The sequence below is a fragment of the Vidua macroura genome, chromosome Z, assembly GCF_024509145.1.
Source record: "Vidua macroura isolate BioBank_ID:100142 chromosome Z, ASM2450914v1, whole genome shotgun sequence".
Lineage (NCBI taxonomy): Eukaryota > Metazoa > Chordata > Aves > Passeriformes > Viduidae > Vidua > Vidua macroura.
In genome coordinates, this window is record NC_071611.1 from 22,321,953 (window position 1) to 22,344,806 (window position 22,854).

The 22,854-nt window shown below is 36.6% G+C and overlaps 1 protein-coding gene across 1 annotated transcript in view; it reads left to right on the top strand.

Moving 5' to 3' along the window:
* The window catches only part of GLDC (glycine decarboxylase), a 39,218-nt gene extending 16,836 nt beyond the window's left edge, over positions 1-22,382 (top strand). The window contains exons 5-25 of the mRNA XM_054003860.1: positions 319-396; positions 970-1,117; positions 1,358-1,554; positions 2,759-2,855; positions 3,889-3,994; positions 5,055-5,194; positions 5,955-6,035; positions 6,586-6,683; positions 7,168-7,252; positions 7,348-7,389; positions 9,396-9,538; positions 10,379-10,454; positions 13,525-13,650; positions 14,593-14,742; positions 15,192-15,304; positions 15,928-16,069; positions 17,382-17,493; positions 18,848-18,943; positions 19,889-20,061; positions 20,699-20,779; positions 21,749-22,382. Coding sequence (XP_053859835.1) covers positions 319-396; positions 970-1,117; positions 1,358-1,554; positions 2,759-2,855; positions 3,889-3,994; positions 5,055-5,194; positions 5,955-6,035; positions 6,586-6,683; positions 7,168-7,252; positions 7,348-7,389; positions 9,396-9,538; positions 10,379-10,454; positions 13,525-13,650; positions 14,593-14,742; positions 15,192-15,304; positions 15,928-16,069; positions 17,382-17,493; positions 18,848-18,943; positions 19,889-20,061; positions 20,699-20,779; positions 21,749-21,892 — 2,428 coding nt within the window. The 3' untranslated portion in view covers positions 21,893-22,382. The remainder of the gene's footprint in view (positions 1-318; positions 397-969; positions 1,118-1,357; positions 1,555-2,758; positions 2,856-3,888; positions 3,995-5,054; positions 5,195-5,954; positions 6,036-6,585; positions 6,684-7,167; positions 7,253-7,347; positions 7,390-9,395; positions 9,539-10,378; positions 10,455-13,524; positions 13,651-14,592; positions 14,743-15,191; positions 15,305-15,927; positions 16,070-17,381; positions 17,494-18,847; positions 18,944-19,888; positions 20,062-20,698; positions 20,780-21,748) is intronic.
* The last annotated feature ends 472 nt before the right edge of the window (positions 22,383-22,854 follow it).

Sequence of the window (22,854 nt, forward strand, 5' to 3'; positions counted from 1 at the left end):
TATTCCTTTAAAAGAGTGTGTCTGGAGCCATTCCCATGGCTTTTGAAATTAGCTCCCTGTTTTGTTTCATAATCTATTTTAATTTTTGTCATGTATGATTCTCATTTGAGGGTCTGAAATGAACTTTCTTAATGTAAATGTGCCAGAAATGTCATTCAATCTTACACTTAATCTGGTTATAATAACCAATATTTTCAACTGCCTTTTTACATAGGAAAACTAATTTCTTAAAAATAAGCTAATTTATTTCCATGGAAAAGAATATATTATACACATATTATTGATGTGTAAACCTTCTTTTTCTTTTTTTTTTAACAGACACAACAAAAGGAGAAAGTTCTATGTAGATGCCCGATGCCACCCTCAAACTATAGCAGTGGTCCAAACTAGAGCAAAGTAATGTTTTTCTCCATTTTCCACCCTATCTTTTCCCTTACACGGAATCCTTTTCCGTCTCTGCCTTGTTGCCATATACCTAACATTTCTGGCCTGTGCTTTCTTTGCAAACTAAAAGCAGAAGTCTGTTATTATCTGGCATTTCTTCTAATTCAAATAGAACTGCAAAGAAATTAAAGCTGTTTAAAAAGAGACAAAATATATAATAAAAAGAAAATATTTAAATTTTCCTTTAAATTGTTGCACAACTATATACATTTGACTGTTGAATTCAGTCTGGTCTTTTTTTTTTCTTTTACTAGGAAGCAAGTATCTTAAGCATTCTCTGTTTGCTTTGTTCTGTATTTCTAGGTGTATCTATGGTGTATCTATATATATATCTATGGTGATATCTCTATAGTACTATATACCATGATGTGAAACTTTCTCAGGGTTTAGTGCTGCTAAGATGTTCATCTCTCTGTATGTTAAAGAAAGAAGTCATATATGAGTCCATGAAAACATCTTATGAAGTATCACTCCAAGGTTGGAAGTGGTTTGAATATTTTACCTTCTGCATGTTTTTGTTTCCAGTTATACAGGTGTTATTACTGAGCTCAAATTACCCCATGAGATGGATTTCAGTGGAAAGGATGTCAGTGGAGTGTTATTTCAGTATCCAGATACTGAAGGGAAGATTGAAGATTTCTCTGAATTTGTTGAAAGAGCTCATCAGAATGGGGTAAATTTTACTGGTCATACAGATATCAATCTGATGCATCAAATAGCCATATTCATAGAAACTAAGTGTTAATGAAACACTATCTCAGCTACATGCAATTCATAACCATTACAAACATTGCACTTCAGCTCCATGCACATGATGTGGAACTGTTTGAAAATAAATTTAAAAACCTAGCTCCCATGTAAACACCATTCCTTTAGAAGAGAGGCTGACTGCTTTGTGCATTTCTGTTCTCAGACTCTTGCCTGCTGTGCTACTGACCTTCTGGCCCTCTGTATTCTGAAGCCTCCTGGAGAGTTTGGAGTAGATGTTGTCCTGGGTAACTCCCAGAGGTTTGGCGTCCCGCTGTGCTATGGGGGACCCCACGCAGCATTCTTTGCTGTCAAGGAAAATCTAGTGAGAATGATGCCGGGCAGAATGGTGGGTGTCACAAGGTAAGGGCTCCCTCTGCCATTAAGTAAAGATTGAAGTCATAAAATCTTAGAATCCTTAAGGTCAGAAGAACCTTCAAGATCATCAAGTCCAACAATCAACCTACCACAATATTCACCACTAAACCATGTCCTCTAGTGTCATATCCACACATTTTTTGAACACTTCCAGGGATGGTGATGCTGTCACTTCCTAGGCAGCCTGTTCCAATGTTTAGAACCCTTTCTTTGAAAATCTTTTACCTGATATCCTGTCTAAAGTCTCCCCTCAGAGATCCTAGCAATACATAAGAAACCATAAAAAACACTCTATGACCATCTTGTGCAGACTTTGTGAACAACAGGTGACCATGGTGTTGTACTGAGCACCCTATTTTTTTAAAAAACTGTGAGACTAAAATTTGCCTTCAGTTTTGAGGAAGCAAGCTTCAAGAATTCCATTTGTGTGGAACTGTCTATAGTTCTTGTGGTATTGTGGAATGAAGAGATAACCAAAAGCAGGGTGGATTCATTGTGATGGCAGGAGGCTTTGCAAGCTAACTTACTCCACATATTCTGTACTGACTTTTTCTTTGTCATCCAATCTTAGAAAACATAAATGGAAAGAAGTAGAAAATTCAGTGAACCTCCAAAATAATCTAGACAGAACTTCATCTCGTTCAAATTATAATTATGCTTAAACAAAGCAGAGAAATAGTGTGCAAAATCTGCTTCTAATAGTTGCTGGTGGTGATGTACTGTGGATTTTGATGTACTGTGTATTTTGTCAAACTAGTAATAATTGAAATGCAAAGTAATTGTCACAGGAAGACAACATACCTTTGTCACAGAGGCTATCCAAAAGTAATCAAAATAACTAAATGCAGACTTATCAATAAGCTTAGGAATATTTAATTTATATTATTTTTCAGTTAAAATAGCTGCAATAATCTGTGTAATTTTAAGGAAAATAACAAATTTCTTGTAGTTTGCGTAGAATTTCATTGTGTGCTCTACCTGACCAGTCACGATATAAACAGAAATCTAGAGGCGCTTTAGTCTTGCTCTGTTTGGTATTGCATCTGTCCTGACTTATGCTTTGTTCCCTCCAACACCCTTTTGTCTCTGAGGATAGATAACTAGTTTCAGGTTAACATACATAAAGTCCTGTGTCATAAATAACTGTAATTTTAAAGTAACAGAAGCAACATTTTCACTTGTGGCTTAGAGATGCAAGTGGGAAGGATGTGTACCGGCTTGCTTTACAAACACGAGAGCAGCATATCAGGAGGGATAAAGCTACCAGCAACATCTGCACAGCACAGGTAACTTACACTTTATTTTCAGGGCTAGAAAGTAACAAGTTGAACAATGAGTTACCTATACTTCAGAGAGATTTTAGTAGAAAAATGAAGGACATTAAAATATTCTGCTCTTTGTTAATTTGTTTTGAGTCCTTTGAATAATGGGATCTGCTTGAAAAGAGAGTTTTACTATCTGTTTCCTTACTGTAGTCCTGAATTCTTGCAGTGTCATGAATCTGTCTGTCTTGTAGCATAAGCACCACCAAGTAGTGGTGTGTTTGTTACAAACAAGACAGAACTCTTCATAAAGTAGAAGGGAATTCCAATGGTCTGAAATTTCCAACTCAAGGCAGAAGAAATAAACTTTAAATTTGTTAAAGTAGTTAGTCAAATTGTCACAACTTACATTTTTGTCTATGTCATTTGATGGAAGAATGCTACATCTCCAAGCAATATCTTTGTAAGAAAATACCATGATTAAGTAAGTAAGTATCCAAAATATTTATCTTCAGCATACTTCCACAGACCTCCAACCAGACAGGGTCATAACTTTTTTTGCTCTTATCATTGCCTTCCTCCTGCTCTTAATGTTGTGACAGATTTTGGTAAGAGATTATTATTGACGCAAGTTTAATTACTTAGTATCCCGGAGATACTCAGTATTTTTTTGTATTCATCCTAAACAATGGGTACATGTGAGACTTGCTCGACTTTAAAGTCTTTAAACATCTTTGTTGCAGTAGTTGGATTTAAGTAAATGTTAATTGCTAAAACAATTACATTTCAAACAGCATTGAATAGCAGTTGGAGTTAAGTACATTTTAATTGCTAAACCAATTACATTCAAACAGCATTGAATTCATAATCAGGCCTTGCAGTTTCATAAAAGTATTTTGCCTTTCCCTCCTTTTATTTTGTAGGCAATACATGAGTAGCTATAGCATCAGTTGAGGATATGTTGTTGTCTCTCGGTGCTAAAGAAACTTTCCACTAAACTTACATGAAGTAGTCTTTGCTCAGAATAACAATGTCCTTAACTGTACTTGGATCCTAGGCACTTCTGGCTAATATGTCAGCCATGTTTGGGATATACCATGGGTCTGATGGACTAAGGCATATTGCAAGACGAGTACACAATGCTGCTCTTATCTTGGCTGAAGGTGGGTACTTAATGTTTACGGAAACTGTTCTAAAATCCTTACCCCTGAAATAACACATCTTAAATAAACTTACAGGGCAGGGGCAGGGGTGTCAATCTGATGTGTGTTCTCTCAACTTGAGAGAGGCCATTTTAATACAAAATTCACAGCTGATGTGTTTTGTGTAGTTCTGGTAATGGCATCCAAGAATTAGATGTCTGTGTGATAAGATCTTGCAGGCATTGCTTCTGTTTTCTCGGGAAACAAACTAACTTCTGTTTTCTCGGGAAGTCTACAGAGTAAGTACCTAGATGCTATTTGGCAGCATCTTCTTCATTTGATGGACCATCCTAGTTTACACACAGAAATCTGTACAGAGTATAAATAACATAGCAAAGGAGGGTAATAAATTATATTAAAGCAATAGAAACATTTCTGTTAAATTGGGTAGAGTGTCATACCTGCTACAAACATTGAAATCCCAAAGCTTTACAGCTGAAGAAAAGCACAAAATTTGTAGCAGAAAATAATGATTGCATGTGGACTATGTGGTCTCGTAGGGTTTTTTGTCACTGATAATACTACCACTGCTGTCAGAAGGAGCGATACAAAACCGGAATGTTTGGAACCAAGGGATTACTGTAAGAAACATCCATACTTTATTTGCCAGTTTAGCCAGAAGACCTCTTGCTACTGTGAAAAGCCCTAAGACTCTAAACTTTATCATGGCTAGCTCTGTGACAGTTTATATACATTAATATCTTTCCAATCTTATTATTTTGTCCTTATTGCATTCAAATACCAATGCTGCTGTATATATGTCAGATTTGATGTATCAGAATTACCTTCCCTAGACTCAATCTGCATTATTACTTAGGTTTGAATCTGATTTACTTTGATTTCATACACAGTAACATTCCAATAAAAAGATGGTGATTTTGCTGCTCTTTCCACAAGGGGTGTATTTTGCTTTATTATGTAAAAGCATTTATTTATGAGATACATAGTATTGCTCTGCAACTGCCGCCTGAGCAAACAATACAGTGTGCATATAATAGAATTAACTTACTGTTTTTTATAGGTCTCAGGCGAGCTGGTCATAAACTACATCATGATCTGTTCTTTGATACCTTGACGATCACGTGTGGATGCTCAGTCAAAGAGGTTTTGGACAGGGCAGCTCTTAGAAAGATAAATTTTCGGATTTATAGTGATGGCAGAGTAAGCAACTTTCTAAACCTTTGATAAATTCAGAAATTTTGTAGTATGACATTTTCTTCATTAAGTTTCTAATCATTACATGTGCTAAACAGAACAAAATTATTTATGATCTTGTAATTTTCTTAGATATATCCACCAAGTATAAAGATAATATAAAGGATGAACTTGTTAAGTGACATACTGAACTTCCAGAAATAATGACTGTGTTTTCATTTTATGCCAATTAAAAAGATTTTCTATTTTTTTTTCCATGTTAAATATGCTACTAAGGGGTAGAGTGGAGATACTCTAAAATTTAATGATTAAATGCAAGGTGACATCCAGAATTCAGGTCCTATGGCAGTGTTTGAAGGCAGACTGAAATCTAAACCACATTTTGGTTGGCACTAAGGAGTCTTCACAAAGTGTAGTATGTTCTGTAAATTGGAATGGGGGAAGGGGTGTCACAGGAAAATGGGCAATTTTCCTAGTAAGTATAAAACACTTAGAAACACTAGAAAGGAGGTAATGAGTTTCAAAGCTTCTGAGCCATCTGGTTTGGATGGTTTCGGAGGGTATAGGAAGGAACTGGAAAATGTTATATAAATAAAATAAATTTATATATCATAAATATCTATAAATATGTATGTTTACATATTGTTGGGTAGATTGATTTTCTTTCCCCCTCTTGTGTTTCTGGAAAGCTTTTCTTGACCAAAACAAATGTACTATGTCTCTAGAATAAACAGCTTTGAGTAATTACTGGTGCTTTTATCCATAGCTTGGAGTATCACTTGATGAAACTGTAAATGAGAAAGATCTAGATGACATATTATGGATTTTTGGTTGCGAGTCTTCTTCTGTAAGTACATTATAGGTCATGTGGATTAAATTATCTGAATGTTTTCAGAGTTCAGCAAAAACCAAAACTGGTCTTGTATAGAGGTTTCTATATGATGACCATTTGTTAAATATTGAGAATTTCAGATCCTCTCTTAAATAAAGAGATAGTGTTAAATAAAGGATTTCTATAATGCCATTTTCTGGTTGCAACACTTAGATCTTTCAGTCAGCTTGGACACTTTGCATTTAGGGTTATTACTTCTTCTGTAATGTTTAGGACATGGGGTCAGTTATTTCTTTCCTCACTGGAATTTTTGTTGCATGTCATTAGCATTTAGCAGCAATATCTACAAGATGAGGACTACTGAGACATTAAAGCTACCCAGTTTTAATATATTGCTATTGTCTTGCTAGGTATATACAGATACATATGATATTAAAGGTGGGGGTTTTGCCTTAAAAGCTGAATAAATCCTGAGGTAAACTGGTTCATAAGCTAGTTCTAATGGAAGTTGACTGCAAAAAAAAATTTCCTTGAAAATATTTGACTCTATTTCTTTTTGTTGAAGGAGCTAATTGCTGAAGGTATGGGTGAGGAAACCAAAGGCATCCTTAGCACACCATTTAAGAGAACTTCCAAATTCTTGACACACCAGGTTTTCAACAGGTATGTGAATGTGTGATTGCTACTTTTAGGGAATCTGAATGTATGTCTGCTATTTTTAGGGAATCTCAAAACCAGCAGTGGAGTCAGTTGAGGACAGTTTTGTACCTAGATCCATACAGTAACTTGTTACTCTAAAATAAGATATTTAGTAGCATTTGTAGTTATCCTCTCATTTTAAATGAGCAGAGCAATAGTCATGACCACTGAGGGAATGTGTCTTTCCATTAATCTGTTGCATTGTACAACCTACCATTTGAGGACATGGTATCCTTGTATTCCATATTTACTGATAGTGTTATTGAGATAATAATAAGCATTTTTAATCTGTGTTGCTATTAGCAAGCTTAAAGTGCCAGTTTGAAAATAACTACTTAGTATATATTAATAACTGTCCTCAGTCTTACTTCTTTTTTGTGTTCTTTTCCTTTGTAACAGCTGGTACAGCTGATCTGCTTGCCCTAACACTGTGTTTTGTGTTCTCCAGCTATCACTCTGAGACAAACATTGTGCGGTACATGAAAAGATTAGAAAACAAAGACATTTCCCTTGTTCACAGCATGATTCCCTTGGTAGGTATTTACCAAAAACAAAAAGACAAAAAATTATGTATTTACCTATGTATTTGTGTATTTCAAGAAATACTGATGTGTGTTTGTATTTTTAGGGGTCCTGCACAATGAAGCTCAATAGTTCAGCTGAACTCACAGTAAGTTGCAATCATACTTGATATCCACATGAGTAAACTATCTAGCCTGTGTCATTCTAGAGAAGTAAAGCCTCCTCTTGGTCTAATACTCCAGCTGAGGAGGCAGTTTCAGAGGTAGCTGAAGTCACCCTCTCCCTTTTCCACTAAGAAAATGTTCTGAAAAGCACAAGTAGGACTGCAACAACAGTAGGAAAGTATGTGGTCTTGAGGACTCCATTTTGAAAAAAATGATGAAAATAATTTTTGGAATTAGGTATCACAGTTCTGTTCCCTCAAGCAATGTTGCATTACCTAACTTCTGTCTGCTTTACAAATCTTAAAATCAAATCCTCAGAAATATGGAAAGAGTCAGATGGGACTGACAATTCATGCTTCTTTTTCAGTTTACAATTTCTTAGGATAATTCCCTTTCCCCCAGCTGAAGAGTCCCCAGATATCTTCATTTTTCTAGCTGATAGCACATGAAGCAGAGCTCTAGCCAGGCTATTTGATTACCAAATGACTTTTTGACTTGGAACGAGCTTCCTTTGCTCTCTTCCTGTTGTCTTCTCACTTTCATCTTTCACTAGTTTCCTTCGTCCCCTTTCTCTCACTGCTTTCTCTCTCTACCTTCACGGTTTTACGTCTTGTATATTTCCTTTAAGTGAAACTAATACTATTCCAGACAACTCCTCTCTGTTTACCCTGTGATCCCAGCTCTATGTAAGGGTAGGTGAAACTAAGTAGTAAGAGAAATTAAGAATTTTAAAGCATATTCTTAATGTTAAAAAAGAGTTACTGAAAATCATAGAATCATTTACATTGGAAAACACCCTTTAGATTAAGTCCAGCTGTTAACCTGGCACTGCTGAGTCCATCACTAAATCATGTTCCTGATCACCATATCTACATATCTTATAAACATTTTCAGGGTTGTTGACTTTGGCAGTTCTTGAGGGGGGCTGTTCAAATGCTTGTTATCCCCTTCTGTGAATACATTTTTCTTTATATCCAGTCTTCAATCTCTTGTATTATCAGTTACTACCTGGGAAGAGACTGACCCCCACCTGGCTACAGCCTCCGTTCGGGCAGTTGTAGGGTTGTTGATGGTGTGTCCAGGGTCCTAGGCTCATGTGCACTGAGGTTTCTACCTTTCTATGGATGAGTTTTCCCAAGCCTGAAGATAAATTTCTTGCTCTCTATGCAAATTAATTATCAGGCATAGTCCATGCACAGTTCTTCTAGGCCTTTCTGGAAATGGGTCAGAGGGCTTTGGAGGTTTTTTGGTGGTCTTGATTCCCCCCACTGGATCAAACTTTGGTGAACAGTCTGTGCCCTCTTCTCAACCTCATTGGTGCACTTGTGCTGTACTGTGTTGTGCTGAGTATATACAGAAGCCAGAACGAGGACTGTTGTCCCAGGAAAGTGTTCTACCTCCACCTGCCTGTGGCCCCCTTCTCCACCTGCATCCTGTTCTTTCTTGCCCATTTACACAGTCTACTCTTATCAACAATCCTTGGCTGGCTTCACAGGTATCTGTCCATCAGTGTTTGAGACTTACACATTACCATTGACTTACACAAAAGCAGTGTCTTCTAAGGCTTTTGCACCATCCCATGGCTTAAACATCAACATAGACATGGTGATCTGTTGAGAAGGGAAAAAAAGAACAAAGAAAAAGGGGCAAATGTGTTCTATAAGCTACTTCTAAGCTTTGGGGGGTAATCTTTTTATAATACCCCAAATCTTTATGTGTAATCTGATTACCAAAATAAAAAGCTAAAAGGTTAACATTAAATCAGTTAACATTAGACCTTACTGAACCTCACATGACTGGCCTTAGCCTCATCAATCCAGCCTGTCCAGATTGCTCTGTAGAGCCTTCTCAGCCTCCAGCAGATCAACATACTTGGTGTTTGATACTTAATTGACCACTTCTTTCCTTCACAGAGTTTAACAGAGCAGAGTTGTCTGTAGAGTATTTTGTTATAGCATTCTTTATATATTTGTTTGGGGTTTTTTTATAGCCTATTACATGGAGAGAATTTGCCAACATCCACCCTTTTGTTCCTCTGGATCAAGCTCAAGGGTATCAGCAGCTTTTCAAGGATTTAGAGAAGGACCTATGCGAAATTACAGGCTATGACAAAATCTCCTTCCAGCCGAATAGGTAGGAACTTCTTCTCTGAGTGTTTGCATCTTGAGACATGATACTAAAAACTCATCTCCAAAGAAAATGTGCAAGCCAAAAATGGAAGACTTTTCTAAAATAATTTTTTTCTTGAATGCCAGATTTCTAAGTAGTTGTTTTTTTAAAAAAACTACAGTATCTTATTTTGTCTCATCTCTTCTGAAAGTTTAATGATTTGGTCTTTATATTTCTTTTAATATTTTCCCGTATGAACTGAACTGAAAATAGAGATTTGGAATAGGAATAACATGTATGAGCTGCCAGGTGTTTAATTGTTGAAATTGGTAGTTAGTGCACTAGGTTTGACTGAAGAATGCCTAAGATCTGTATGCTCACTGAAATTAATACAGTAGCATTTAATGAGTACTGCTGCAGCCTGTTTATGTTGACTAGCAGTTCTAATACAAACTGAAAAGCAATAACTTACTCTACACTAAGCTTGTCACTGAAAGACCTTTTATGTTTCATGGTATCCACTTCATTACGCATTTTGATATTAGTTTGCCTCACTGTAATCAAGCACAGAGTCCCCTGCTAGGTGCAGAAATGTGGATCCACTCAGTCACCAGAAGGATTTAAAATCGTAGTATAAACTTATAAAATGGCATTATCTTTGTCATCTACTCTTTTCATTTACATCTAGCTGTTAATTTAAGCATGTCCATTTATGATTTTATCTTAGGAATGTGCTCCTTTTAATTTGCTGACATTTACCTGAAGTCATGGGAAAGGGTTAGGGGTGAACAGTTTTGAAGTTCTGTCAGAGAGGTGACTTCCTGGTTTGTGAGCTGTGTAACAGTGTTTGTGTTCTTGTTGAAGTGGAGCCCAAGGAGAGTACGCAGGCTTGGCTGCAATCAAAGCTTATTTAAATGCCAAAGGAGAACGTCATAGAACCGTAAGTGTCTATGTCACGTGGGGAAGAGGGTTGAGTGGGAAGTGGAGAGTTGATTCAGCAGCTGAGACTCACCTAGAGAGAAATTAGGTTGTTTATTGTCACTTCTGATAAGCTTTCAGTACTCTATGCTTCCCGCCAGGATCCTTGGTAACATCTTAAAAGTTTTTACAGACAGTGAGAATGACACAGGCAAAGGTGATTGTACTGAGTCTGGCTAGGGTGGACTTAACTTTCTCCACATGAATTGTGGACAAAGCACTGTTCATAACACAAGGGTCTCTTGGCAAATGGTGAACAGTGCTTTCACAGTGTCAAGGCTTTCTCCCTATGCCACCGCCCTGTCCTGACCCTGTCCTTTCCCAGCAAGGAGGCTGGGTGTCAGCAAGGTGCTGGGAGAGACACAGCCAGGACAGCTGACCCTGGCTGACCAAAGAGATGTTGGTGCCATATAATGGCATGCTCAACAACAAAAGCTCAGGGGAAGGAGGGCAAAGCAGGAAAGGTCATGCTTATGGCATGCTTATGGCATTTTAATTTCCAAGCAATATGATATGTGATCAGTCATGGGAAGTTGGGAAGTCAGGAAGGAAGGAAATTAAGATATATTTAAATTTTCATCTGACACCCTCTCACTTTTGAAAGATGATGAACTGTTGTTCCATATTCACAGTTGACATATCATGTGTTAATTCTGGGATTATTTATTATATTATTATCCATTCTCATTTCCTAGATGGATTCTAGTTATTTGTCCATCCTTCTCAAAAAAAACCTATTTTATAACTTTGTTTATCTTTAAAGCTTTTGTGTTCCTTTTATTTTTTTTTCCTCTTACTCCCTTTCTAGTTTTTGATGCAGTTGCTTTCTTTCCCACTAAAAAAGTTAGATTTTTTAGTAGCAGTAGGTTCAAAGCTAAAGATCACAGTTGTGGGTTGTTAAGATGCGCTTTCATGTGTCATACTTTAGATCTATCTGCCTCCAGTATACATATACTGCTTTGAATGCTGCCCCTCAGTACTCTGCAATCAGTTCTTTTAGTGAGCTGGGAGGTTTTGTATTAACAGGATATTTGGCATTGCACAGTGTGTCTCCATTATAAACACGATTATGAGTAATTTTAAATGTTAAATGTTAATTTTAAATGTAAATTTAAATGTTTTAAATATCAGCATAGATATTTATAATATTCTATTAGGATGACCTTTCCATACAGTGAAAACTATTTTTCTTTTCTTTAACATGTGTTCATGAAGTATTTATCCACATGTACCTTCCCATTTAACCCACTGGAAGTTAGTTTAGGAACATTTTTTGGGACCACATAAAAAATTTCTTGGAAATCTGAGATTAGGTCTTCTTTTTTTCACACACCCATACAGTTGGCTTTAAACAGAAGGAAAAAAGTCCTTCCTTAGTGTAATAGAATACATACCATTTGAACCTGATTTTATCCTTGGCTTTGGGACTCATTTGTCTTCTCAAAATGAAGCATCACTATCCTGGCCTCCTGGGAACTATAGCTTCTGTGTGAGGAAACCATCTAAAATGGAATGTGAGTGCTCTCTTCTTCTCTCTCTGTTTCTTTGTTGCATCCAGACCATATCAGAAGGCAACCACTCTTTACAGTTACAAACTTTGTTTAGTGAGTAGTTTTACTCAGTGGGAAGTGAAATAAGGTTAAAATTTTATTCCTTGGAGAGTTGCCTTCTGATTGTCTGCATGTCATCTGCCATTTCTCTTATTCTGTGCAAGACCCTTAGGCTTCTCTGAGTGTCTGTGGATCCTTCTGTGGTCTGAAAATACCCAGAGGTGAACTGCACAGGAGAGCCTGGGGGCTGCTTGCACTTTACTCACACTTTACAGATTTCAAATGTTACAGGAAAATCATGGTACTCTTGGGAAAGAGTAAAAAGGAATACGAAACCAAGAAAGCTCACAAAATGTTGGCCTTTCAGCTGAAGTGCTTTTTTCTCCTAGGCTGGAGAGTAAACCAGCAGCTCAAGGTTCTTTTATTTGGCCGTGTTTGGATTTGGTGCCCTCTTGTGGGAAAGAAGTATGGACATGAACTGACAGCTCACATGCCTGTTTTTTTGTGTGATCACTGATGCCTGTACCCAGCAGGCCTTGGTGGCCATATGGAGCCACTTTACATTTCAGCTGTGCAGATAAAATGGCTACAGATGTGGCACAGTTCTTCCTGGCACTGGCGCTGGGATCTCTGTGTTTCTGGTGTTTTGAAGTATTCACATTTATCTCAGCATCTCTGTGGATAATAGAGTTCCACAAGCCATCATGCAGTTTCTTAGGAAAATAAAGTAGAAGAAAATTAATTTTGATTTTGTTTGTTTTGTTAATTAGTTGGTTGGTTGGGGTTTTGTGGGTTTTTTTGTTTAGTTGGGGTTTTTTTGTTTGTTTGATTTGGTTTTTTTTGAGAAATATTTATTGTCTTTAGAAAGGGTGGAATTACTAAAAAATGTCTGCAAATATCCTGACACATGCACCATTTTTCTATGACTGACAAGAGCCTACCTTATTTAAGCAGAAGTGCTTATATTTTTTTTTTCTTTTAAAGTTAACTGGCATGCAAGTAGCTCTAAGTTACTCATCTATAGCCAAAATTTTTTGATCTAAATTTTTGTTTTGAACAGAATAGAGAAGAAAAAGCTTTGGAAGCCAGAAGAAATTGTAGTGGAAATTTGGAATGAGGCAGTTTTTCCTTTCAAGTCATTGTACATATTGAGACTGATAACTGTAAAAAAAAAAAATAGTGTTTTAAAAAAAGGTGGGGTGAGGCAAAATTTTGAGTATCTGAAATAATATTCTGGAATTGCATCCCTAAATGCGATTATGCAGCAAATGAAACTTTGGTAATGAGTATTTAAATGCTGATACCTGAATGGATCTTCTTAAAAAAATTAGTTGCATTGTTCCGCAAAAGAGACAAATTGCTGGTACCATCAGGATTTCTTTTCAAAATTTGATAATGAATTGTAGCTGAGTATAGACCATAAAACATTAATATTTTTTAAACTAGTTATACTTTAGGCTCTGTTTTGCTTTCCCTTCCAAGGTTTGCCTTATTCCTAAATCTGCTCATGGTACTAATCCAGCAAGTGCACAAATGGCAGGGATGAAGATTCAGCCAATTGAAGTGGATAAAAATGGGAGCATTGATATTTCTCATTTAAAAGCAATGGTGAGTATTTAATTATCTTTGATTTTCAAGGAACACTTCTCTGAACATAATAGCGTTGGGAGCTGAATCATATTTTTCTAGAAGAAAAAATAAAGCAATAATAGTGAATATGTACTTTGAAAGGATTTTTTTTCCTCACTCAGACTCTAACTATATGACAATTGTAAGATTTATTTTAATTTGAGGATCTTTGCAGGATTTGCTCAAAGAGTCTTTGTACACAGTAGACTCTTTTATAGCAGACCCTTTTGGTCCACAGCTAGTACTGGAAATGAACAAGCCATGTTCATGAATATGAAGCATTTGAAACTGCATTTCAGCCTTCTTTTAGAAAAGTTCAAGTCCACCTCTGCTGGGGAAATTGTTGCTAGGCAACTACTTTTTTTCCTCTTTTTTAAACTATATTGACTGCAGGTGAATCTTACAATGCAAGGGATTAGCAAGACACATTTCCACATTTGAACAAACTTTATGGTAGTCATAGAACTCTATTGCTGAAAGTAGGGGGAATGGTCATTATTGCACATTAACTTGAAGGCCTGATGTTCCATTTGGTTGCCTGAAGGTCCCAGAAGAGAGTGTTTTATACATATATATGTATGTGTATGTATATGTATGTATGTACATATGTGTATATATATATATATGCATGCATGTGTATATACATACACATACACACATATATATATACTCACCTTTTAATACCTGCGTTTTTCCCTGACTTAAAATTCTGATTTATTCAGAAATCACTCTTTTTCGTTATGCATGGCAGGAGGAAGGAGCCCAGTGTCCTTTGCTGACTATAAGTGACTTTGACTATCTGCTGATAGGCCTGCTTCCCATCTGTAAAACACTCTGACTTTATGTGTATTTTTTTTATTAGATCTTGAGAAGCTTTAGAAGCCTTAGTGACCTTTTTTTCTCTCCCCTCCCTGCCACCAGGTGGACAAGCACAAAGAGAACTTGGCAGCCATCATGATCACATACCCTTCCACCAATGGTGTGTTTGAAGAGGAGATTGGCGATGTGTGTGACCTCATTCACAAACATGGAGGCCAAGTTTACTTAGATGGAGCAAATATGAATGCTCAGGTACAACACCTAGGCAGATATTTTGCTACTGGGAGTCCTTGGAATGAAAATAGCACAGCAGTACTCAGTTCAGACCATAACACAGCTTCCATGCAAGATGCCACAGTGTTTGGGGGAGAATGAGACATTTCCAAGAACAGTAATTAAGATTAGATTATGAAAGTAATTATCTTTCACTTGATTTTCCCCTGAAATGTGCCATAAGATTTATGAGTTATTCACTGAAATGGACTTAGTCTGACTACCCTTTATCAAAGACATTCTTTACAGATGTAATAAAGAATTCCTAAACAAAATATTATTTGCATCAAGTTCTTGCTTATGATGCATCATGATAAAGAAAAACATAAAAGCATACACCATCGTTTTCAACCTGTTCTCCTTGCATTCAGTAATAGGTCCTAAATGGCATATGAAGAATGTTTTAAAACAGAGTGTTCCCTTTACAGGTTGGTCTGTGTCGTCCTGGAGATTATGGCTCTGATGTCTCTCATTTAAACCTTCACAAAACCTTTTGCATTCCCCATGGAGGAGGAGGACCTGGAATGGGACCAATTGGAGTGTGGGTATCTCTGTATTAGCCTTTATATTTAAAAAAAAAAAAAAAAAAAAAAAAAATATATATATATATATATATATATAATGGCTAGGAGAGGTGTTACGTTGGTTGCAAACATCTGTCCTTCTCCAGCACAGTCATGTGCTGATCTCATAAATGATGGTGCTCACCTGTGTCCCCAGACCCTGGCTTCTATGTTGGCCTTCTAGTGTGTATGGTAAAGCTCACTCAGCAATCCGTTTTCCTGAGTAAGAAATGGACTTTTCAGCCCTGAGAAAAGGGTTGATAATACTGCATGTAGTCCAGAACACAGAAGTGTTCACACAAGCTGTGTGAATCTATCCTATAGAGCGTTCTTATTTCCTTAAAGGAAGACAATCTTAGTTGTTAAAGAAATCAATTTTGATTTGGGTAATTCCATTAATATCTTGTGATAAGTTGAAAAACTGAGTGCCATCCTCCACTGGCACCAGTTGTGTTAAACTTTCTTTTGAAGAAGGCATAGATCAGACTTCCTAGAGGACTGTGACTGTAAGCAAGGTGAAGAGAAACTACTGCTGAAACTGTCCAGATATGGTAACGCAGGAACACGTATTTAATCTCTAAAATCAATGTCTTTCTTTTAGGAAGAAACATTTGGCTCCCTACTTGCCTACTCACCCTGTGATCAAAATACAGCCGGATAAAGATGCATGTCCTTTGGGTACTGTCAGTGCTGCACCTTGGGGTTCCAGTGCTATATTGCCAATTTCCTGGGTGTATATCAAGGTATGCAGACTTTTATAAGGAATATCAGATGAGGTTCTGTTTCTCTTTCAAATCCAGTGACCACTGGAAACACATGAACATCTCATTGTAAGATGTTTGCACAGACTGAAATGCAGTGAGATGAAGTGATAACAATCCAGTCATAGGTTATTTACATCCATCAAGCCTTCTTGTTTTATAGTAGGACAATGTTGCCACGAGAAAGAACAAAGGACAACTGCTGTATCTAACTCTTCTACCTCTTGTCTGAAATAGGTCTTGTGATAAGTTGACACCAGGCAGAAAACTGCAGTCAGGCTTCCACTTTCTGACACTGAAGTTTTCATGTTTAAATTACTGTTCCGCCAAGAGTATTTTTAATTGTATGATTCAGTATTGTTATACTTGACATATACAGAACATTCAATTTTACAATATCCTGAATTCCAGAGGATTTCACTGAGTTTGAAAACTGAACTTAGCTTTGGTTTTACATGTGAGACAGCTTGATAATGATCTATGTAATTTGTTAATCACTTGCAATTTAGTGATAAGCCAGCAAATATTTGGCTACATGTATAGAAATATTTAGCCAACAGAGATGATTGTAGATTCAAATTCTATTTGATAGAAGGGTGTGCAGGGACTCTTGAGCTACATTTAATGCTTCCAGTGATAGAGTTGGGGAAGAGTGAACCTAGGGGCAGTGTCATTCAGAGTACTTTGTTGCCAGTATGATACTCTAACCATGGAAACTTCCTCTGCTGGGGAAACCAGCTCTCTTGGAATTCCAAATGAGCAAATACGAACTGGTGCAATTTCCATTTTCAGCTGTGGGTAAAAATCACTTGTGACTCTAAGCTGGTTCCAATTACAGAATATTTAATCTATTAGAAATTTTTAAGGGGAGCTCTTTCCTCACAGTGCAAAATGCCATCTATTTACATTGTCCCACCTACAGTTCTCTGGACAGTCTTGCTGTGGAATGGAGACAGGTAGCCTGTGCCTTTTGACACTATTTGTGTTCTCTATTTTTTAAACTGTTTTCTATTCAGTTCAAAGCTTCTCAGTTTGAGGAAAGGTTTGGGACATTCAATTTGGACTTCAAGCTAAACCTCTTAAACAGCAGACACTCTCATAAACTACATACATCAAAGGTGCCCTTAGTCAATATCCAGTGCTTCTCTGTGAGTGTTGTGTGGAAAAGTGTAAACAGTAGAGTGACTGCCTTAGAACTAGCCAGGTGCATTGAGGTGCTGCTCTCATGCAGGAGCATACTTTGCTTGTTTTGGACCTGTTTTAGATCTGTTTCTTCATGTTACTTTTCTTTCAGACAATGGGAGCAAAGGGTCTGAAGCATGCTTCTGAGATTGCTATACTAAATGCAAATTACATGGCAAAGAGGCTAGAGAAGCACTACAAAATCCTTTTCAGAGGAGCAAGAGGCAAGTGTTAGACAATTTTCTTTTTTTTGGGTTTTTTTTTGCCTCATGTAGAAGTTGGTTTGCAATAGAGTTGTTGTGGGGTTTTTTTTCTGGTGGTTTTTGGGTTTTTTGGGTTTTTTTTTTTTGTTGTTTTTTTGGGGTTTTTTTTGGTTTTTTTTTTTTTTGTGTGTGTTTTTTTTGTGTTTTTTTTTTTTTTTCTACGTGAGTGCTGATTTCAAACTTCTCTTGATGTTTTTCACAAGGAGAGAAATAACCTGCCACACTTCTATGGATGTATTGCAATGAAACTGAGATACTTGGAAGTAGAAGAAAAGTAGTATCTGTTTGTAATTAGAAAAAGACGATGCCAAAATATAGAGTAAACCATTAGGTTGTTCTCCTTGAAATTTAATGTCAGATTGATGAACATTAGAAAAAGGAAAACAACCAAGTTGAGACTTCCAAATCTCCATAACCAATGATGCAACAATTTAAGAACTGAAAGTAATTTTTGGACCTGTACTTCCCCTTGCACACTTCCTCTGAAAAAAAATCCCACCAAGTTTCCCTCATTTCTGCTCCTTGTTCACTGTGTGAGATAAGAGAGAATTCCTTTGGCAATGCATGATATTTCAGCTACATTCTGGTTCCCTGTTTTGGCTCTCCAATCTTGCAACAGGACAGAAGTAATGAAGAAGAGATGAAAAAATTATTGTGGTGGTAGCATAACAATCAGGGAACTTATTTTGCTTGTTTAAGCTGAACAGTGTCGAAGAACATTTGAGTACAATATATATTATCTCCAAAATATATATCTTAAATTTAATGGCGTACACCTTGGTAAAACCTGCAAGTTGTACTTTAATAGAAGTGAATAAAAATTGCAAATTTTGAAGGATTTAACAGTGTAATGGGAGGTTCTCCAGAATCATGGATATAAAAATACAGACAACTTTTGTCTTTAGCCTCTTTATAGCAGAAGATTTGAGCTTTGCTCTGGCATAAGATTAAACTGATTATCTTGATCAATTTAAGATAGCCTAAGACCCAAATGGTGTTGGACCACTGACAAATCTGGTCATTTTTCCAGAGAACTTGTAAATTGTAGGAGCTACTTTGACCACTCATTCCTAGTTCTGATCTGACCTCTAAATGAGGCCTCTTCTTAATGTTATGTGGGACTCAAAGGGTCAGTCTTCAAAAACTGGGTTGTATATCTCTTACCTGGTAATTTCTTAGATTTGAGGTTTTGCCCAAGTGGATATTTTTGAGTTTGTCTTTTTGCCGTGTTCTCCACAATACCAATCAGAATAGACAGCTTCGTAAATTGCATTGTTCTATTAAGTAAGACTAGTGTTCACCTTTTTATTTACAGGTTATGTAGCCCATGAATTCATTTTGGATACAAGACCATTCAAAAAAACAGCAAACATTGAAGCCGTAGATCTTGCTAAAAGGCTTCAGGATTATGGTAAGTCAAATGTCTGTTCTTTAAAATAGCAGTGCAAGTGAAAATTTTCTAAATCTCTTCTAAAGGGAGACACAAACATTCAAGTTCTGTGCTTATGGATGGTGAATCTGTCACAGTTATTTCAGGCTTCCTCATTTTCTTTAAGGGCTTGGAGAGAAAGATATTTGCATATACTGAGTTGTAGTAGGTACTTCTGACTCTGCCGCTACTTTACAGTTTTGTAAACTGCCCCATCAAATTACTGGTTACATGATTCTCAACTGTTTGGAGCCAGTAGGTTGAAGTCAAAAGCTTAATAAGATTCCAACAAAGCAAAACAAAACAAAATAGGAAGGTAAAAAAAATTTTTTAAGTAGGATAATAAGATTTGAACAGTTCCATGCTGATATAGTTTATGCAGTTTTGTACACATGCTCTTAAGGATCTGATTGTGGTTGCTTTTTGGCTGCCAAACAAGAGGACCCATTGAGCGACTTGATCCTATAGAACTGTGCTTCTAATGAATATGCATGAAAGCTGTTAAAACCCTAACCAGTAATACCTCTTCAGTGAAATAATCCAAAGCCTAATTGTGACACTAGAAAACCCACCCTTCCTGCTCTTTGTAAGTGAGCCTTAAATATTGTGCACCACTTTAAACAGACTTTTCAGTAGGTATAGAGGTGAGTTAGACAGTATATTAAAGTTTCTTTTTAATATACTGTTTCACTAAATCTGTGTGTAGCTGTATTGTAAATAATACAGTGGTGTTACCCTTCAGTGCTAAAAATGAAGATACTTGAAAAATTTATTTTGCCTCTAAAGTACAGAGCCAACACTACCAATGAATTCAATCTCTATAGATTTTTTCTAGAGAAAGGACTGAATTTGTGAATCTGCTGATAGCTAATGCATGTATTATCTCATACTCTATTATCTGTGACTGATTTCTGCTATTGTCACCAGGTTTTCATGCTCCAACCATGTCCTGGCCAGTGGCAGGGACACTTATGATTGAACCTACAGAGTCTGAAGACAAAGCAGAGCTGGACAGATTTTGTGATGCCATGATCAGTATTCGGCAGGAAATTGCTGAAATAGAGGAGGGCAGGATGGACCCCCAAATTAACCCACTAAAGGTAAGATGGCATGTAGAGCAAGGTGCCAGCATCAGTCTAAACCTTGAGACTGCAGATGCCCACTTCCTGGTCTTTCAGTACTCTCAAAAGTAATGTGGCACAACAGTGAACACAAGACTTTCTTGAGAAACCTTTAACTTTTTCAAAATTTGAATTTTGACTTTTTCAAGTGAGAAATCTTGCTGACAGAAAAGACAAAATTATTTCCACAAGCACTAAATTTATATTTCAAGGCCATCTTAAAGTAACAAAGGAGAAATTCTCATTTCACTGGCTGAAGACAGAAACTGGAATGACCTTAATAATAAAATAAAGATTGAATTAATTATTTTAGCAATGCAGAACTGGTATCAGCTCAAGCTCTGTTCAACTCTTTTAATGCTGTACTGACTTTTTAAGTTTAGTGAAAAGCCAAAAGCATATTCAAGCCTTGGGTAACATCTTTAGGCAAACTGAAAGTCAGTAAATACAGACTGGCCTCCTGGCTTAATTCTGCCTTTTTTTTACCCCAGATAAACAGTGTTCTCTAGACAGTAAGTATTTATATGTGGTAATGTGAACTTAAAGAAGGCTTCACACTGATATGTTCAACTGAAATCAGTAATTTCTTGTTCTCAGCATGTCTTGTTTCTTGTAGATGTCACCACATACTCTGAACTGTGTCACCTCTTCCAAGTGGGATCGTCCCTACTCCAGAGAAGTGGCGGCATTCCCACTGGTGAGTACATAATAGGAACTTTGTGGTGTGGTAATATATAAATATGCTTTGTGCTCTGTAGTTTCCTAGTCAGTTAGAGATGAAGTAAGGTGGTAAGAATGAAAACTCCAGAGCCATTATATTATTGCTCACTTTTTAAGTGTGTGAGCTCTCTCTACCACAGTTTCATTAGTTTAGCTTTTAAAGACAAGGAAAGAAGAACTCAAATGAAAAATAAAAAAACTCTCTACATATAGGTGCAGACCTGGATTTCTGAATCCTAGCACTTCAACCCTGAATATTCATTCCTATTGGAAACACCCTGTTTGTTTCTGACATACTGCACCAAGGGCTCCCAAAACAGTCCCACATGCTGACATTCAAAGCTTTGCTCCAAAGAACTTGCATAACGTGTGACCAGATTCCCCAAGGTCGGCATGGGGAAAGCAACACCAATAAAGGTCGGACTCTGATATCAGACTTCTAATTGCTTTCATAGTCATAGCAGCTAAACGTACATGTAACCAACCTTTCTGCTCTGAAACTTAATTGCAAGTGTTTTAGTCATATGTACTGTTTCAAATAGTCAGAATTCAACTACACCACCATTCCACTTTCCTTTAAGTATTATATTATAACTATATTAAACAACACAGCAGGATCCTCTGCTTTTCCTTCATTCCTAAGTGAAAGCCAGTTGTTCAAACGATAATAAAGTTTTCTTTCATCTCATGAAAACTGCTTCTTTGCAAGCTTGTGTTAGAGGACATGACCATGCTTTTTTGAAAATCTAAGCATTCTTTTAACTGTCATTTCTATTTTACATGCTTGTTAACTTTCAGGGACTGCAAATAGACTTGAAGGATGACTTCACCTAAAAAATCCACTTGCACAGCAATTGTGGTTCTTCAAACTCCTAATGTCTATTATAATTTTGTAGCTTTATTTGGTGGGAAAATTAAGATGGTTGGGTTCTTTTATCTCTCTTAGCCATTTGTGAAGCCTGAAAGCAAGTTTTGGCCCACAATTGCTCGCATTGATGACATATATGGAGATCAACATCTGGTTTGTACCTGTCCACCGATGGAAGCCTATGAATCTCCATTTTCTGAACAGAAGAGAGCATCTTCCTAAGACTGCTTCCAGCTGCCTGCATTTTTGACTCCATCAGAATGGCCTTTTCCTGATTTCCTGGGGATATTTATATTGTGTATATTTTGAATAATCACCATATTTGTTCATTGAACACAGCTCAGTTAAAATGTAAATACAATCAGTACGTTAGCTGTAAACAAAATGTGATTGTTCCACAGCAGTTGATGTTGGAAGTTGCCTTGATTTATCATTTTGTCTGTTTCATGTTAAAGTTTTAACAATTAACACCCAATTTGCAAGGTGGCATGGAAGATACAGTTAAAAAGTAGAAAAGATGCAGATACATAAGGCAAAACTAATAAATGTTAACTGCAGGATTAATTGTTTATATTTTGTAAAAAAATGAAGAAGTAGGTTTTTTAATTTACTTCACATGTTACCACTAACTAGCATTGCTAGTGTTAATATTTCATATTGATTTTTTTACCTATCAGTGTTAGTAGTCTAATAAAATTGGTCAGAATTTTAAGTGTTGTCATGTTTTGGATTTAAACTTTTCAGCTGTATTTGTCCAACAGAGCAGTATGTGAAATTACGGAGCTTGAGTTCTGATTTGTGACAATTGCCACAGCAGCAATAAACTTACACAAAGGAAAATACTGTCAGAGATTAATATTTAAATAAATCTCTGATTTATTTTTTTTTTAATGAGCCAAAATGATCCATTTTACCAAGCAGTAACAAACTTGTTCTGTATCACATTGTATTACTTGTTCAGTAACGATCTTGTTCTGTATCATGTAATTTTTTCTTAGTGGTTCCATCTAATTCTCTCTTATTCTGGAGAAGGCATAAAAGACCATGAAGGCATAAAAGACTGTGAACTGCCTAGTATTACTTAAATCTTGGGTAAAAAATGTTCTTTTTCCACAGTTTCTCAAGTCACTCTCTGGCACTTTTTTATACAGAGCACTCAGTTTGCCCTACTTTATCTACAGCTT